Raw genomic sequence first — 18,928 nt, 5'->3', positions numbered from 1 at the left:
CTTTCATCCCCATCCCTTAGAATGGTTTTGTTGTGCTACTAAGGAGAATATGTATTAAAGCATTTTTGAACTCTGCTTGGGTGCATCTACACTGTAGAATTAATGCAGTCTGACATCACTTTAACTGCCATGGCTCCAGGCTATGGGATCCTAAGAGTTGTCGTTGTACAAGAATTTAAGTTTTCTCTACCAAATAATACTGATGCCTTGCCAAAATACAGTGCCTTGGATTCCATAACCTTGAGTCATAACCGTTATAGTGGTGTTAAACTGCCTTCACTCTGTTGTGTAGATGCACCCTTATAGACTCAGGCATAGAACTGAGTAGCAAGGGGAATATCTCGGTATTTGTTTTAGTATAGGAAGTTATTTATAAATCTCTCATTGGCTACTCAAAAACAAAAGAGCTTGGGCCATTAATCTGTGTTTTCAATCAGACTCTCCACATGGCTTGATATTTGGTGGTTTCTAAATTTTTGGACACACACAAACACACTAATAATTTGAAATGTCTCTCCTAAAAGCATGAGATCCATTTGAACTTGGAAGCTAAGCAGGGTAATTTCTGATTGGCACTTGAATGGTAGACTGCCAAGGAACACCAGTCACTGTAGATTATATTTCAGAGGAAAATACTGGCAAAAACCATGCTTGTATGTTCCTTGTCTAAGAAAGCCCTATGAAATCCAAGAGTTTCCCATAAGCCGACAGGCAACTTGAAGGCACACACACATATAAGATCTTTAAACTCAATTATTCTGGTAATTTGTGGAACCCTTTTAACTTTGAGTTTCATCCACACTGAGACTTTTTCTGTAATTGAATTAGTCTCTCAAGCTGAAAGAGGTTCCCCACCCTTGATCTATCCCAGCCACTTAAACATTTACTCAGAACTTCAGATCAGATATCAGATGTGAAAGGCAGGATTTGAGCTCCTTGAAGACTTTTTTTGATATGCAAATCTACAGATTTAGAGTTAAACATTTTAGAGAAATGTCCACTTGTCAATATGAAGACTGAAAAGAATAGTGAATTTTCTTTTCAATTTCATTCCACAAATAGCTTATTTTTTCCCTTCTGAATGGTATAAAGAATATGCCAAGATATCATTAATTATATGTGTCATTGGATGCATTGCATCCAGTGACAGCTGTCTTTCAACTATGAAATAATGATATTTTGAAAAGTGTCTCCAAGCATGTCTAGAGCATGTTTCCCTTATTTTTCAGTCATTGGCAGACCTGGGATGAGTGGGGGTAAAGCTTCTAGGCAAGATTTTGTTCCGAATCTGATTTGTATTTTCTTTTTTTGGTATGCTTTTATTAGGTACCGCATTCTGAACCCTTCTGCAATTCCCGAGGACAAATTTGTGGACAGCAGAAAAGCTGCTGAAAAATTACTTGGCTCTTTAGATATTGATATCAACCAGTACCGCTTTGGGCACACAAAGGTAAAGCAATTTGTTTCAATCTTCTCTTCAGCTCAGTGAATCAGCTGGGAGCATTTGATGATGCAGCTCTAGTGAAACTAAACAGATGTGGACATGATCAATGTGGGGTGGTAGGAGACTGCTTGAAACGTGGTGTGAAATGTTCTGACATTTCCAAGGAATAGTGGTGGTGGTGGGGGAGGGGGTGGTGGTACAAAAATAAAGAACCATTTAGTTGCAATCCTGACCAATTCTGTAGTCACATACTGTAATTTATTTACAACCCCTAATGCCCTTTAGCCTCTAATATCTAGCAGTCAAAAATATCTCAATTTATTGTCCATAGTAGTGATCAAAGCTAGGGTTGCGAGATTTTGGCAGGAATTCCCTTCCTCAGTCCTCAAGATAAAGAGATACAATTTCAGGTGGAAAGCTTTACCTTTAAAGCTGTGTTTTCTTAATTTGCTAGCTTAGGTGTTTTATATTTCAACAATATTCTCTGTGTACCATTATATTTAAATGTGTGGGCCCCCTGGTGATGCAACAGGTTAAACCGCTCAGCTGCTGAACCTGCTGACTGAAAGGTTGCAAGTTCAAATCCGGGGAGCGGGGTGAGCTGCTGTTAGCCCCAGCTTCTGCCAATCTAATAGTTCAAAAACATGCAAATGTGAGTATATAAATAGGTACCACTTCTGTGGGAAGGTAACAGCACTCCATGCAGTCATGCTGGCCACATGACCTTGGAGGTGTCTACGGATAACGCTGGCTCTTCGGCTTAGAAATGGAGATGAACCCCTCCCCCCAGAGTCAGACAAGACTAAACTTAATGTCAAGCAGAAACCTTTACCTTTACCTATTCTCTGTGTAGTTGATGAGCTCAGGGCAGAGATCTCTTCCCCTCACCATTCTCAAAACAACTCTGTGAGCAATCCCATAATATTTAACAACATCACCAGTGACTACCTCAGTAATATTGGTGAATTTTGTAATATTACACTTGTAATATAATGAGTGCCCCATCTCTTGTGATATCACAAAGGGTCCTTCTAGATTTCAGGGTTTTGGTCCTGAAATCTATGGACCTATGTAGTCCTGACCTGGTGATAACAGGACCTTGCTACAAAAAACATTTTCAGTCCATGTGGACATCCAACTAACCCAAGGTGGGTTGGGACGGGTGAAGGATGAAAGAAGCTGGATAAATATGGTTTTGGACCAGATTATTTGGCAGACAATATCTTCCTGTATTAGCCTGGCCGGCTTCTGAGATCATAAGGAGAGATCTCTACAACATTCAGTGGAAGTTGGCCATACAATCACACTGGGGGCCCTTCCACACAGCCCTAATTCCCAGAATATTAAGCCAGAAAATCACACAATATCTGCTTTGAACTCGGTTATCTGAGTCCACAGTCAGATAATGTGGGATTTTCTGCCTTAATATTCTAGGATATAGGACTGTGTGGAAGGGCCCTGGGGGACCCAGAGCTGTTCATTTCAGAAATATCCAGGTCCTCCAGAACATTTCTATGATCAATTTCATGTTGGGGGACTTAGAATTTCTCAAAGAGAGCATATTACTCAAATCCGTGGCTACTTAAATATACAAAAAGTCAAACCGAGAAATCTGGAAGGCCAACCATATTCAGTGAACCTTTTTACACACATATCACAGAGTTTTTAGAAGTATGGTGGAACATAAAAGCCCTGGAAGAGTCTTTCTGTTACTTCCTATATCCTGTAATTCCCAATCTAAAAATTTAGTCCAAAAACTTTAATATGTCTGGTCTAGGAAGAATTAGTTCTTTGGAACTACCCATGCTGGAAATTCTAATCCAAAAATGTAACTTTCCAAAGCTGTGAAACGAATTAGGAAGGCAGGGAATTTAACCAATATATTAGCACAGAGGACAGTGCTGGAGAAAGGAGCAGCAGTGCAGCTCCAAAAATTAAATAAAAAAATCTCGCTCAACTTCACATCCAAGCACAGCCCTTTAGCAAATGGTTGGGTCATTAATGTTTCTGCTTCAAACAGACATTGGGGAGTATAAATATTACAACACTTGCCCTACTTAAACTATCAACATGGGTTAAAGATAGAGACTTACAAGTGAAAACATTCTGACTGTTGACAAGCAGCAAGGATTCTAATGTCAAGTGAAAGAATGTAAACTGAGCTCTTTTAAGGTACAGCAGATAGAGACATACTGATTTGCAAACGCAAACAAAACAAAGCCATCTGGACGTATATTACAGAAGCAGTCGTTGATCTGAGACCCAGGCAAATTAGGGAAGATTGTTTCTTCCTTTATATTTCTGAGTCATGAGATTGTTCTGGTGAGCTGCTTCCTTTCTTAAAAGGGTACCCAAAGAGCCCAGTGTTTGGAAAAATTAGTTTTCAGACCACCTCAGCAGGTTAGGGAATTCTAAAAGGTCATTAAAAAAAAACCCTTTCCAGGCTCTGAAAATTCTTTGGTAACAGTCATGAGTAGCTGAGGGTCCATTTAGAATTACAATATAGGTAATGCTGTGTAGGTACAATCTGCCAGTTGTCACTACTGTGTGCTTTAAAGTTGTTTCCAGTTTATGGTGACTGAGGGCTCCTCCACACAGCCCTATATCTCAGAATATCAAGGCAGAAAATCCCACATTATCTGAGATAACCCAGTTCAAAGCAGATATTGTGAGATTTTCTGCTGTGATATTCTAGGATACAGGCCTGTTTGGAAGGGCCCTGAGTTTTCTTAGAGTGAGTTTGCCTTAGAATGGGTTTTCATGCTGAGCAGGGATTCAGACCATGAACTCCAGAGTTTTAGTCCAACACTCAAACCACTACACCAGTGTTTCTCAACCTGGGCGTCAGAACCCCGGGGGGGGGGGGGATGTCGCAAGGGGGTTTCCGAGGGGTTGCCAAAGACCATCAGAATACACATATTTCTAATGGTCTTAGAAACCCCTTTGGCAGAGAAGGCTGAAGATCTCTCCATCTGTCCTTCTCTTCCTTGTTGGAAACAGACGGTGAATCCTCCCACTAAAAGCCCTCCTCCATTGTAATCGGCCAAGTGGAAGACTGTTTCTGAGACTCCAAATGGAGAGGGAAAAGCAAGTGTGCTCGGCGGATGGCAGTGTGGTGTGCATATGCCAGCGAGGGAGAGCGTGCTAGGCAGAGAGGCTTGGGCCAGTGAATCCCTTCAAGGCATGAGGGTTCTGTGTGGGAAGTCTGGCTCAATTCTATCATTGGTGAGGTTCAGAATGCATTGGTGAGGTTCAGAATGTAGGTGAACTATAAATCCCAGCTCCCAAATGTCAAAGTCTATTTTCCCCAAACTCCACCAGATCAGTGGTTCTCGACCTTCCTAATTCTGTGACCCCTTGATGGTGACCCCTTAAAGGTGACCTCACAACCTCTGAGGATGCCTGCCATAGATGCAGGAGAAACATCAGGAGAGAATGCTTTTGGAACATGTCCACACAGCCCGAAAAACTTAAAACAACCCAAAATTATTTTCATTGCTACATCATAACTGTAATTTTGCTATTGTTATGAATTATGATGTAAATATATGCAGGATGTATTTACATTCAGTGGACCAAATTTGGCATAAATATCTGATACACTCAAATTTGAATACTGGTAGGTTTGGGGAGGGGGTTGATTTTGTCATTTGGGTGTTGTAGTTGCTGGGATATATAGTTAACCTACAATCAAAGAGCATTCCGAATGCCACCAATGATGGAATTAAGCCAAATGAATTCCAATGATGGAATTAAGCCAAATGGAATTAAGCACACTGAACTCTCATGACCAACAGAAAATACTGGAAGGGTTTGGTGGGCATTGACCTTGAGTTTGGGAGTTGTAGTTCACCTACATCCAGCGAGCACTGTGGACTCAAACAATGATGGATCTGGACCAAACTTGGCACCAATACTCAATATGTCCAAATGTGAACACTGGTGGAATTTGGGGTTAATAGACCTTGACATTTTGGAGTTGTACTTGCTGGGATTTATAGTTCACCTACAATTGAAAAGCATTCAGAGCCCCACCAATGATAGAATTGGGCCAAATGTCCCACACAGAACCCCCATGACCAACAGAAAATGCTGTGTTTTCAGGTAGTCTTTGGCAACCCCTCTGACACTCCCCTGACCCCCAGGTTTAGAAACACTGCGTTAGACCAGATAAAATATAGGATTGTGATGCTAACATCACATGTTTTCTTCATCTATATGACTTTTAATATCTTTGTTTGAAAAAGAAGGCATAAAGCTTTGAGAGTATGTTTGATGTATTTTTGGCCAATAAAGGTATCAGTCTTTTGTGGATTTTTAATTTAATCAAGATTTAAATATTTAGAACTATTATTTCTATTACGAGATCAGAAGTTTGTTTTTATGCACCTCAGCCAGATACGGTCTTTGAAATGAGCTTTAACAGTGGTTCGGAAGCCCATGTGAAACAAATAGCTTTACAATCCTGCAGATTAAATAGTTAGAATAAAAGCATACCTTCATGCTGGATATTAGACAAAATTAAAACTGGAGTAGGAAGTAGATCTGACATGAGATCAGTAGCCTGCCATTTGGAGATATGTAATTTACAGGTCTGATAGTACCTGCAACGCTTTAAAGTGGCACTAATTATTTCTAATAGCTAACATTTCAAGGAAAGTGATGGATAATGAAAGAGTGTAGAAGTAACAGCCATCTTTATGAATTTAAAAAAGGTGAGAAAGACAGTGACATATATCACAAGCTTTAAAATGTTGGATTTTAAAAACTTTGTCCTTTCTTCTTTTTTTAAAAAAAAATCCTTTAGGCAAAGTAGGGTATTATTGTAACAAGGGGGAGATGTAAAACTATGTATTTAAGCTATTTTAACGGGTGTCGACATAAAAAGGACACTTTAGAGTCATTTGGTCTGCATTTGGTACAAGATCTCATACCAGGACTATTACTTTTCCATTGATGCTCCTGAAGTCTGCTTTCATGAGTACTAACCTTGACTAATCAGACCAGATACTAAATGCAACTAAAGTAGACCGGAATCTATTATTTCTGAAGATTTCATTTCAGAGGGTCTTTTCTAGTGCATGTTAATGTCAGCTTTCATCCTGTTCGTGCTGAATCGCCATATTAAACCAACACAGGTTTGTTGACTTTATTCTCTGGCAGTCCTAAACGGATCATACTTTTCAGGTTTTCTTTAAGGCTGGCCTCTTGGGTCATTTGGAAGAATTGCGAGATGAGAGATTGGCCAAGATCTTAACACTTATTCAAGCAAGAGCACGAGGCAAATTGATGCGTATTGAATTCCAGAAGATTGTCGAGAGAAGGTACAGTCTATTCATGTCATGGCACACTCATATGGACAATTTTTAAATTTAATGTTCCAAGAGGAAACATGTTTGATTGATCATAGAACCATAGAATCATAGAGTTGGAAGAGACTTTGTGGACCATCCAGTCCAGCCCCTTGCCAAGAAGCAGGAAAATCGCATTGATGTGGGGAGGATAATGATATCATTACAAGACCAGTGACTAGAGACATCTGACAGTAACTTTGGAGGTTCAAGCAGGGCATAGAAAATACTTTTTGTTTCTCGTTGTGCTTAACAAGTGCATCCAGAATTTGGGAATGTAATATTTTGTCTACAAATCCTAGATTCTCAGCCATTGGTTGTGTTGGTGATGTTTCCTGAAAGTCCAAGAAGCACTGTGTGCAATATAAGCTCTTTTGGAGTGACTGCTAGAGGACAATTGGGTAAATGTGTAAGCAATCTCTGCCCATTCTTACAAAGGATTAAAAAGTATTTTTCAAGAAAATCCATGCTGTGGAACAACAAGCAATATATAGCTATTACAGATAGATATTACTGTGTACCTCATGACTTTCTGACATCAAACAATATTCAAGGCAGCTCACAAAATATAATTAAAGAGAATGCAATAGTACACAAATCAACAACAATGGCCATTGTTATTTTCAAATATGCTTTGAATGCCATGAAAGAAATACTGTATATACTAGAGTATAAGCTGACCTGTATATAAGACAAGGTACCAAATTTTACCACAAAATAAAAAAGATACCAATACAATACATTGAGGCATCAGTATGTTAAATGTTTTTTACTATTTACCCTATTTCAAAGAAAAACAGTATATTAGCTCTGTAAGTGGAAAAGTAGGGCCAACAAAAACAATATGGCAACAACAACAACAATACTTCATTTGTATCCTGCCCTATCTCCCCATGGGGTCTCAGGCCGGCTTCCAACCTAGTAACAGGCAAACATTCAATGCGCATATAAACAATGCAGAGTTAGATATAGATCTATAATTATATACACTAATTTTACATATGCATTTTTTCCCTGAAACGTTTGCAAATCTTCTCTCTATATATGTGCATTTCCCTTCTCCAATAATTGCAAGCCCTAAATATCTATGTTTATATCTATCTAGACATCTCTCTCTCTGTGTGTGTGTGTGCATTTCCCCTGCAATATTTGCAAGCCCTATATATCTATTTTCATGTATAAACCACAGATCACCTACTGCAGTGCAACCTGAGCCCTGCCACATGCACAGTGGAGGACCTTCTTGCAGCAACACCAGAGGCACTACAAGTGACCAGATACTGGTCAAAGGACATTTAATAGAATACAAAGTCTGCAAATTTTGTGTTTTGTTTGTTTTTTGTCTGTTTGTTTAATGCAATACAACTGTTTTGGTTCGCTCCTGACACGATAAATAAATAAATAAATTCATATCTATCTAGACATCTCTGTAGATATAATTATATCTATATAGGATTTGCAAAGACTTGCAAACATGTGAGGGGAAAATTCATATATAAAATTACATGTGCACACACACACACACACACACACACAGACATACAGGTACCGTGATATATTTATCAAAATCTATATCTATATAGGATTTACAGAAACTTACAAGCATATAAGGGGAAAAATTCATATATAAAAGTAATTTATAGATACAGATATATAGGTACATGGAAATCTCTACATATCTATATGTATATAGGTTTTGCAAAGACCTGCAAATATATGAGGGGAAAATTTATATATAAAATTATTGTACATAGATAGATTGATAGATACAAATATATAGGTAAATAAGGATTGCAAAGGTTTGCAAGAGGAAATGCCTATATATCTGTAGGAGAGATTAACAAATGTTTCAGAGGAAAATGTTTTTATAAGATTAATGCATATTCCTGACTTGCAAGGACTTGTGAGGGAGGATTTGGAAAAGAAAGCACACTGTTAAGGGAAGAAGAAAAATATATCATATATTGCAAGCTATGGCCTCCAGGCTCCCAAATAAAGGGATGAAGACTGGGCTTATCTTCGAGTATATACGGTAAGTAATTCTGTATTTACATCTGTAAAATGTATAAAAGAAGATGATGTGTGCTCTATGTGGTAAATAAAGTAAACTTTGGAAATATGGTAAGATTTAGTAAGAGAAAAGGAATAAATCACAACTATGTACTTTACAAATCTGTATTGTGTGGGAAGGTGAAAATGTTAAGAGTAAAATTTGGTCATTATCGAAGATCACACTTAGACACACTGCAAATAATTTGCTGCTTCTTTTTCAAATTAGAGATGCGCTGCTTGTAATCCAATGGAATATCCGAGCATTTATGGTTGTGAAAAACTGGCCATGGATGAAGTTGTTTTTTAAAATCAAGCCCCTGCTGAAATCTGCAGAAACTGAAAAAGAGATGGCAAATATGAAGGAAGAGTTCCTGAAACTGAAGGAGGCCTTGGAGAAATCAGAAGCCAGGAGGAAGGAGCTTGAAGAAAAACAAGTTTCTCTCGTTCAAGAGAAAAATGATCTGCTCCTTCAGCTGCAAGCAGTGAGTAGACTGGATATTTTTATTGATGTTTGGCCCCAATCTTGGCTGTGGTACATGACGATTAGAGTAGCGTAATTTCCTTTGACACAAACCAGAAATGAAACAGTAGAACTGGACTATATCTGCAAACATCAGGCCAGCAACAGTGAGTTAAACAGAGACCATTTTCTCCTGGCACACTGCACACATTATAGCACTAATTAGCATGTCAACTTCATGAGGTATCTGGGCTAGTTTACCATATTTTCTTCCCCAGCCAGCATCACACTATATTTCAATAATTCCCGCCACTATTCTTATGATCATCTACTCACCCTAGCTTTAGGCAACATCTCCCTTCCTGTCTCCGTACCCCAATGATCATAATTAAAACTGACTTTATCACCCCATCACCATACCCACAAGTCTTGCATTTCTATGGCTACTGTATGAACAGAGACAGAATGCTTATAAAGGTCTGTTCAACCAACCCCAGTCAATTTTACTTCTCCAGTTTTGGGGGGAAAGGTTAACAATTGTAAAAAAAAAATGATTCACAATGGCTAGCAAGATTGTGTATGGGATGGAATGAACAGTGGTGCTTACTCTATGTAGCCTTGTTTATACACCTTCTGCTGTTTGACAATTAGAATGGCTCCACGTAGGATAATGTATTTTCCTGTCCCCCCTTTATCCCAATACTTACTTACTTAGGCGATCCCTCATAGCCTGAGGATGATGGTCCTCCAAGTGCAGTGTCTTGGCAGAGGGTCTGTAGGTGGCTGTGGAACCCTATTCTTGATCTGCATGTTCTCCCGCAGTGAGGACATCAGTTTCCAAGTGGAAGGCGGTCTTGGTCAGGGTTGGCTTGATGCGCCATCCTCTTGGCATGTTTCTCCCTTTTGCCTTCATTCGTGCCTCTTCAAATTCTTCAACACTGCTGGTCACAGCTGATCTCTAGTTAGAGCGCCCAAGGGCCAGGGCTACCTAGTTCTTCGTGTTTATGCCACACTTTTTAAGGTTGGCTTTAAGCCCATCTTTAAATCTCCTTTCCTGTCCACCATTATTATGTTTCCCATTCTTGAGTTGGGAGTATAGTAACTGCTTGGGGAGATGGTGATCGTGCATTCGGACAGAGTGGCCAGTCCAGCGGAGTTGATGTCATAGAAGCATCACTTCAATGCTTCTTCCAGAATGCTGACATTTGTCTGCCTGTCTCCAAATCCCAAGAGATTTGGAGGATTTTTCAGGGGCAATGTTGATGGAAACATTCCAGGAGTTGAGTGTGACATCTGTAGACAGTCCACGTTTTGCAGCTGTATTGCAGGGTTGGGAGGACAATAGCTTTATAAACAAGCATCTTGGTCTCCCTATGGATGTCCCGATCCTCACTCTTTGCTTCATTTGGAAAAATGCTGCCCTCATAGAGTTCAGGCGGTGTTGTATTTCAGTGTCAATGTTGACTTTTGTGGCGAGGTGGCTGCCAAGGTGGTGGAAATGGTCAATGTTTTCTAACGTTACACCATTGAGCTGTATTTCAGGCATTGCAGAGGGATTGACTTCATCTGCATCTAGTGTTTGTGCATAGGCATTTATCCCAATATGTTGTTGTTGTTAACATGAAGGGTGAGTGTTGTTCTGTCTGCCCTTGGGCCAACAAGCAAATAAAGCAAACCAAACAAGAACCCTTTGGTTTAGTCCCAGGTCTTTCTAGAAATATCCACTCTATATCCTCCATTCTCCCCTTTTCACCTATGGTAAAAATCTTTGACAATCTGTTCTCAGTCAAAGCCAGTTCTTGTAAACAGCGCTGGTGCCTGCAGATTCTATTTTTACTCGATACTGAGCAGCATACTCATAATTGCTCTAGCAAAGTCTTCATCTCTATTTCTCTATTCATATCACTTTATGATTCATAGCAAGAACCGTGCAATTAAATGTATTGTATTCACTGTTTAAAGAAAGAAAAAATGTGACTCTTCTGTTAATGCACCTTACAAAGTACGATCTGGTTCATACAAGTTATTCCACAATAAAGCAGGTAGCTTTTGTAGATTCAATTGTACCAGCTGAGCTTTCTGATTTTTTAGAATTTAAAGACATAGCTGTAGAATATCAGTATGCAAAGAAATCACGTAGCACCTTAGAGACTAAGTGAGAGAATGATGTTGGTAGCATAAGCTTTCGCAGACTAAGGGTGCATCTTGACAGGGTAGAAATGGCTATGCTAATTTGGGGTGGGGCACTCTGGAGGCTACAGTCCACACCACTCAGGAGCGGGATGGAGGCTCAACTGCAAGTCCCCGATGAACCGCTCTAATGGCTGGATGGTGGTTTCATGGCTGAGTGATTACCACAACCATATTTATTCCTGGATTGCAGTAATAGTCATCATTGACTGGGTATAAATTAGACACCAGAGGCCTGATACCTTAGGCAGAATATTAATGTAATTTCTTATGTCAACTCTGCATCAGTTCACACACTCAAATGAAAGATACCAATTTTGAATGAGAGTGAGCAACAAGGGTGACCTTAGGCCTTTTCGTTGCCCCCAACTGTCCCAAATTGCTGAAACTAAGTGTTCACAGCAGTTGCCAAGCCCCTCAATTAAAAAAGAAGTAGGGAAATTGGGCAGAAATAATCCAAAAATTAAAATGATGTCATGTCACCTCCGGTTTTGTTTTGACACAGTGCTGCAGACTGCTAGAGAAATGTGTATGAAAATGCCAGTTGTAGTTTTATCATTCCTGGGGCTCTTATTCGCCATACATTTATAGTGCTATTATTCCAGTTTAACTGACATGACATCCTGAGATTTACATCCAGAGGTAAATAGAATTCTTATCAAGGGCAATCCCACACTGCCCCTTTATCCCAGAATATGATCCCAGATTATCTGTTTATCCCAGGTTATCTGGCAATGGGGACTCAGAATCTGGGATCTGGGATCTGATTCTGGAATAAAGGGCTGTGTGGAAGGGCCCCTAGAGAGCTCTAGTGTCCCAACAAACTAGAAACCTCAGAAACCGATTGAATTGAATATAATCTCATGCCTCTGTAGTCTGAGGGATTGGAACAAAACTGGCCAAGATTATTCATGACATTCCACAACAAAAATGCTAAAAAATGTGTTGACATAGGACCTCGTCACATGGCTGATGGCAGCACTCCTTTTAAGGGTGAGGCATGGGGCCCTTGTCTTGCCTTGCCGGTTGGCAGGACAGTCACATGGAGGGAAGGGTTGTTATTAATTCGTTCAGTCGCTTCCAACTCTTCGTAACCTCATGGACCAGCCCACGCCAGAGCTCGCTGTCGGCCATCACCACCTCCAGCTCCTTCAAGGTCAAGCCAGTCACTTCAAGGATACCATCCATCCATCTAGCTCTTGGTCGGCCCCTCTTTCGTTTTCCTTCCATTTTCCCCAGCATAATTTTCTTCTCTAAGCTTTCCTGTCTTATCATTATGTGGCCAAAATACTTCATCTTTGCTTCTAATATCCTTCCCTCCAATGAGCAGTTGGGAGGAAAGGGAGGAGCACGCATAGTGTGCACAGCTTTCCCCCATGGAGCTGACATAGATCTGGCAACACGGGAAGCCACCCATGTTGCCAGCTGCATGAGGGAAAGCTGTATGCACCATGTGTTCTCCCCGCTTCCCTTCCATGTGATTGGCCTGCCAGCCAGCGAGTCAAACCAAGATGAGGGTCCCATGCCTTGCCCTTAAGGAGACTGCCACCATTGTCCACCACCGACCACGTGACAAAGTCATTAATGTTGAGAAGCATATCCTCACTTTTCAAATTTTCAAATTATTTATTTATTTATTTATTTATTTATTTCTGCTACTTATACCCCGCCCTTCTCACCCCCGAGGGGGGAATCAGGGCGGCTTACAAAGAAGGCACAATTCGATGCCCTTATACAAACAGATATAAAAACAGTAATTAAATAATTAACAGGTTAAAAACATCAATATATAGCACCATAGCACAACATTAAGCAATCTCATGGTCAGTGTTCCGCGTTCCGTAGGTCCAATAGGTTAAAATAGGTTCCTACAATATTTGCCCTTCATTATGGTCCTTCTTTTTAGCTGCCAGAGTTTCCGAAAGCCTGGTCCCACATCCAAGTTTTCAGCTGTTTCCTGAATGAGAGAAGGGAGGGCGCTGTTCTAATCTCCCCGGGGAGTGAGTTCCACAGGCGGGGGGCCACCACTGAGAAGGCCCTGCCCCTCGTCCCCACCAGTCTCACTTGTGATAAAGGCGGGGTCGAGAGCAGGGCCTCCCCAGAGGATCTTAAACTCCGAGGTGGTGTGTAGAGGGAGATCCGATCGGATTTCAATACATATTTCAGAGGTATTCCCATTGAGTGCTCAAGGGCCCTTCTATATAGGCACATAATACAGCTCAGAACCAGCATGAAAAAAGCTGGTTCTGAATCACAGAGTAGTCAAACAGGGGTCTCATGAGCCACCTTGAAGGCAAGACACCAGCTCTATAGCCCAGCCTTGCTTAAAGTGACTAGCTACAATGCAATAGACAGCTGGGAATTAATGTGACTGTAACTGGAATGGCTCATGCACTCTGATTATGGACTATGTGGCTGTTTTAAATCTTGTTTTAGTTGTATTTATATTTGATTGTTTTATGATTAATGATTTAATGAATTTTAATCTGTTATGTTTATGTTTTGACGTGGCATCAAATTATGCCAAGCTGTAAGTTGCTCTGAGTCCCCCTTTGGGGTGAGAAAGGCTGGGATAGAAGTATGGTAAATCAATCAATCAATCAATCAACCAACCAGTCAAGGGTTCCAGCATGACTGGGAATGGGGCAGAATTTCAACCCTCCCCCCCAAGGGCCACAATTCCTTTCAAAACCAGGAGAAAAACTAGCTCTTACTGAAGCTTTGTGCACTTTACTTTCTGGTTTGTCATTATTGAGTGAGCAAAGCAGCTTGGGAGGAGTGAGTTCACTCCCCTCTGTGGAAGCTACTGGGCTTTTTGAGGCATGTGGGATGCTGAGGGGCACAGGCTACCTCTCCAGGCTACCTAAGTCTAGGGATCCAGGATGGTCGTCCCCACTTCTCCAACACAGTGGAAGATCCATAACCTAAAACATTATTCAGACCTTTCCCTGTGGCATTTTTTTTTTACCAGGGATGCAGCTGCATTAAGCAGCTTACCTCAGATTAAATCACATCAAGCTGTGTGTATTGTGTGGGCTCACACAGGCTAATGTGACTCTACAGTGCATTATTTGGCAATGCAGATGTGATGTCACCCAAGTGCCGGATTTCAGTGTTTTAGTTGATTTATCTCACAGCAATCAGGAAGAACCTCGAAAGAAAGAATGTTGTGGTTCATTCTACAATGACTATTTAGTCTTCCCATGTAGTTCAGTGATTGCAGTCACATTAAAAAAAAACAACCTAAAATTCAAGAATTTAGTATGGGTGCTGTTAGTCAGTTGTATGTGTACTCACCCATCTGATTGAACACAACGTTTTCAAGTTTCAAAACTAAAATTGTAATTCGTACAGATAAAATCCATCATTATTCTACCTGTCATTCAGGAGACGGGACTGTGGGTTATGTTAGGCTTGCAAAGTAGTCCAGTATTGTTGTATCTATCTTTACTGTGTGGGAAAATTGTCCCACACAATTGCTGGTTTCCTGTTACGTTGGCTTTTATAAGGGAATGCAGGAAAGGGACTGTGAAGCAGATTGTAGAAACTGTTTAGTTTATCAGTGGGATGTGAAGCATAGGATAAAAGGAAACAGGGAAGTAATAAAAAGAATGACTAGCGAATGGCAAGACATATTCCAGAGGCTCATTAGCAAATAACAGAGAAGTCAATCAAGTTTAGATCTCTCATAGGGAAGGTTATCCTATCTTTTAAATAATTTTAAATCATTTAACTTATTTTTATGCATTTCAGTAGAGCTGGCTTTTATGGACCTTATATGTTTGTTTTAATGGTTATGTTATTTAATTATTAATTTTCTCCTATTTAATAATTTATTAGTTTATAATGATGCTACTTTGTACTGTTTTTTGATTGTGTTTGTTCATTACCAAGGCATATAATGTTTGCCTTGTTTGCATGGAAGCCACCCTGAGTCCCTACGGGGAGATAAGGTGGCCTATAAATAAAGTTTAATATTATCTTGATAGACCTGATTCCCATTTTGACAGATCTACCTGAAAATGGACATCTGTTCTTTAAAATTATCAGACATTTTTGTCCACAAAATGTAAAGTACAAAATATTTGTATAGCTGAAAATTGAAATTATGCAAAAGTTCTTTTAATTCAGTGTTTCTCAATCCAGAGGTCAGAACCGCTTGGGGGGGGGGGGTGTCAGAGGGGTCACTAAAAACCATCAGAAAACACAGTATTTTCTGTTGGTCATGAGGGTTCTGTGTGGGAAATTCGGTGGGGGTTCACAATGCTCTTTGATTGTAAGTGAACTATAAATTCCAGCAATTACAACTCCCAAAGGTCAAGGTCTATTTAGCCCAAACTCCACCAGTGTTCACATTTGGGCATATTGAGTATTTGTGCCAAATTTAGTCCAGTTCCATCATTGTTTGAGTCCACAATGCTCTCTGCATGTAGATGAACTACAACTCCAAAACTCAAGGTCAACGTCCACCGAACCCTTCCAGTATTTTATGTTGGTCATGGGAGTTCTGTGTGCCAAGTTTGGTTCAATTCCATCGTTGGTGGAGTTCAGAATGCTCTTTGGTTGTAAATTAACTATAAATCCCTGCAACTACAACTCCCAAATGACAAAATCAAACTCCCCTCCCCAAATACCCACCAATTCTTTAGTTGGTGGAGTTCAGAATGATCTTTGATTGTAGGTTAACAATAAATCCCAGCAACCACAACTCTCAAATGACAAAATCAACCCCCCAACCCCACCAGTATTCAAATTTGGGCATTTCGGGTTTTGTGCCCAATTTGGTCCAGTAAATTAAAATACATTCTACATATCTGATATTCACATTGCAATTCATAACAGTAGCAAAACTACAGTTATGAAGTAGCAATGAAAATAATCAGGAACTGTATTAAGGGTTCACGGCATTAGGAAGGTTGAGAACCACTATCTTAATGCTACCAGATTTATAAAAAGTGGGTTTATGAAAAAGTGAAAAAGAATAACCTAAGGTGCTCTGGAACCACCCACCTGAATAATACATCAACATTTTCCCTTTCTTTAAAAACAATACTTGCCACCCCATTGTTACTTTCCACCTAATATTCACTTTTGTTTCCAAAGGGGGGGAAATTAGACACGGTGAGACATTTGGACCTCTTCAAAAGGTGCAAATTTTGGCAGCAACTCCAGTTCGACAACAGCTTTGTCATGGAGCCCACTGGCTCCCATCACACACCAGAGGAGTATTTCCAGGGTAACTCAGTGGCAAAACTGCTGTGGAACCAGAGTCGCCACCGAAAAACACCACCAGAGGCAACACAGGAGGCTTCCCATGGTTGTATTGCCCTCAATGGGGCAAACTGGCTAGACGCTTCTCCCCATGTGATAAGGTAGGGAGAAGTTGGGACAGTGTGGAGCATGGAGCGACAGGTTCCCACACCCCTGGATGTGTACCGCCAGAATCGCCACAATCCTCTCCGATTCTTGCGGCATGTCTGAAGAGTTATTCACTCTTACAAAACAAGGACACAAGCAATAAGATATACAAGTAACAAAGGAGAACTATGATTAGATGAATTGCTGTAGAAATTAACAGGTAACTTTGTAAATCTTTAAGTCTTCAAAATCTGAAAGAAATAAATGCTGCTTATTCTTTCAAAGTATTAAAGTGTCTTTCAATTAAATATCTTCAGAATTACTTTCTCACAGTAAAAGGCTGACATTAGGCACATTCATATTCATCTGCTAGTTCATAGCTACTTTATTTAGAATTAAATTTAGACTTCTGTGGGCTTTATCTGTAAACAAATACCCAAAAAGAATATGACAATAACTGGTCTCCATAATTGGTTCAACTAAGAATTGCAGCCTTAGTTTCACTGTGCATTCGTTTACATTACTTTACATGTAAATAAATGAGCTACAAATCTTAAAAGGCCTGGATATAAATAATGTTTTTAATCCATATTCCAATCTGTTGAGTCGGTTGCCATGGCAAATTGTTGGAACAAGGAAAACTTGGAGAAGTGGCATTTTACATACAATTTGCAAGTGTGCCACTGAACTAGCAAGAAAACGATTCTCAAAGATAACAGAAAGTACATTTTTATGTTTGAGAACTCATATCTGTCATATCACAATGTGACCGATTGTTTGTTATCATTACATTCAACAGTTTTAACGTGTCAAGTGATTTATAATTATTAACTCACTCGTTCTCCTAAGTCCCTTATTAAATGGAACATGAGGAATTGTGGCAGAGGTACAGTAGTATGTCTGCAATGCTAATTTCATTTAGACTACAGTCCTGTGCCCACTTGCTAGGGAGTATACCCCAGAGAACTCAGTCAGACTGAAAAGTCTGAAAAGAAATGTATGGCATTTGGCCATTATCAATACTTCTAGGTTGCATCTACACTATAGAATTAATGGTGTTTGACACCACTCTAATTGCCATGGGTCAATGCTATTGAATCATAGAAGCTGCAGTCTTTTGCCTTTTTTGTCAAAGAGTGCTGGTGCCTCCCCAAACTACAAATTCCAGGATTCCTTCGCACTGAGACATGGCAGTCAATGTAGTTGTCAAACTGCATTAATTCTACAATATAGATGCATCCAGAGAGAGGCACATTCCATGATGGAAACATATGGTTTAACTCCAAGTTTGAGAAAGCTTGCTTTGACAATTTTTTTGAAATCCTTTAATGAGTCTTTTTTTAATCATATGTTGGATCTGTCAATGTTATGTGTCTAATTTAATTAATCTAATTTAGTTGTACAGGTTCTATTTGGTGTCAGACTTTGATGTCTGTTTTTAAGCTATATTTTATCATTGATCCCCACCAAGCAATCTCATAATTAGTAGACTTGGTGAGAAACTTCTTGCCAGGATGGGAATCAGCAGTCAATCCCATGAACTATCCATCAGATTATAATGGAACATAGAATTAATATTCTAAAATTAGAAAAGAAGAATGATAGATGACATGATGGCTGCAGGGCAACACATAAAAAGGTTTTCTTGTGCCTTGCCCCAAAGATCAAGATTGCATCTGATAGGTTTACATTGCTAGACATTAGGCTGAGTTGAATGTTAGAAGAACTGTCCTGACCTCAAGAGAAATTTGTCAATGGAATTGGTCATTTAGAAAGCTAACAGGCTCTTCTTGATCTACAAAATAGACATCTTTCTGTATGTGGTTTTCCAGAGTTTTGAAGTATTGAGTTTCAAGTAGTGCCTTCCCCTATGAACCTGCATGACTTTGAAGATCTGCTGGGGAGGACCTTCTCTCACTCCCACCTTCGTCACAAGCATGGTTGGTGGGGACAAGAGGGAGGGACTTCTCGTTAGTGCCTCCTCAGCTCTGGAACTCTCTCTCAGGGAGATTAGATTAAAACCCATCCTGTTCACCTTCCGCAAAGATCTGAATACTTGGATGTTCCAATGTG

General features: G+C 39.9%; 1 protein-coding gene across 2 annotated transcripts in view; it reads left to right on the top strand.

Annotated features, from left to right (window-relative positions):
- Positions 1–18,928, top strand: part of MYH15 (myosin heavy chain 15) — a 173,673-nt gene that overhangs the window by 83,034 nt on the left and 71,711 nt on the right. For both annotated transcript variants that reach the window (XM_060770659.2, XM_067466643.1), the window contains 3 exons: positions 1,327–1,450; positions 6,632–6,768; positions 9,074–9,329. In XM_060770659.2, the coding sequence (XP_060626642.2) occupies positions 1,327–1,450; positions 6,632–6,768; positions 9,074–9,329 (517 nt within the window). The remainder of the gene's footprint in view (positions 1–1,326; positions 1,451–6,631; positions 6,769–9,073; positions 9,330–18,928) is intronic.

This window comes from Anolis sagrei, chromosome 3 (genome assembly GCF_037176765.1).
Source record: "Anolis sagrei isolate rAnoSag1 chromosome 3, rAnoSag1.mat, whole genome shotgun sequence".
NCBI lineage: Eukaryota > Metazoa > Chordata > Lepidosauria > Squamata > Dactyloidae > Anolis > Anolis sagrei.
This window is presented reverse-complemented; position numbering and strand designations above follow the sequence as displayed.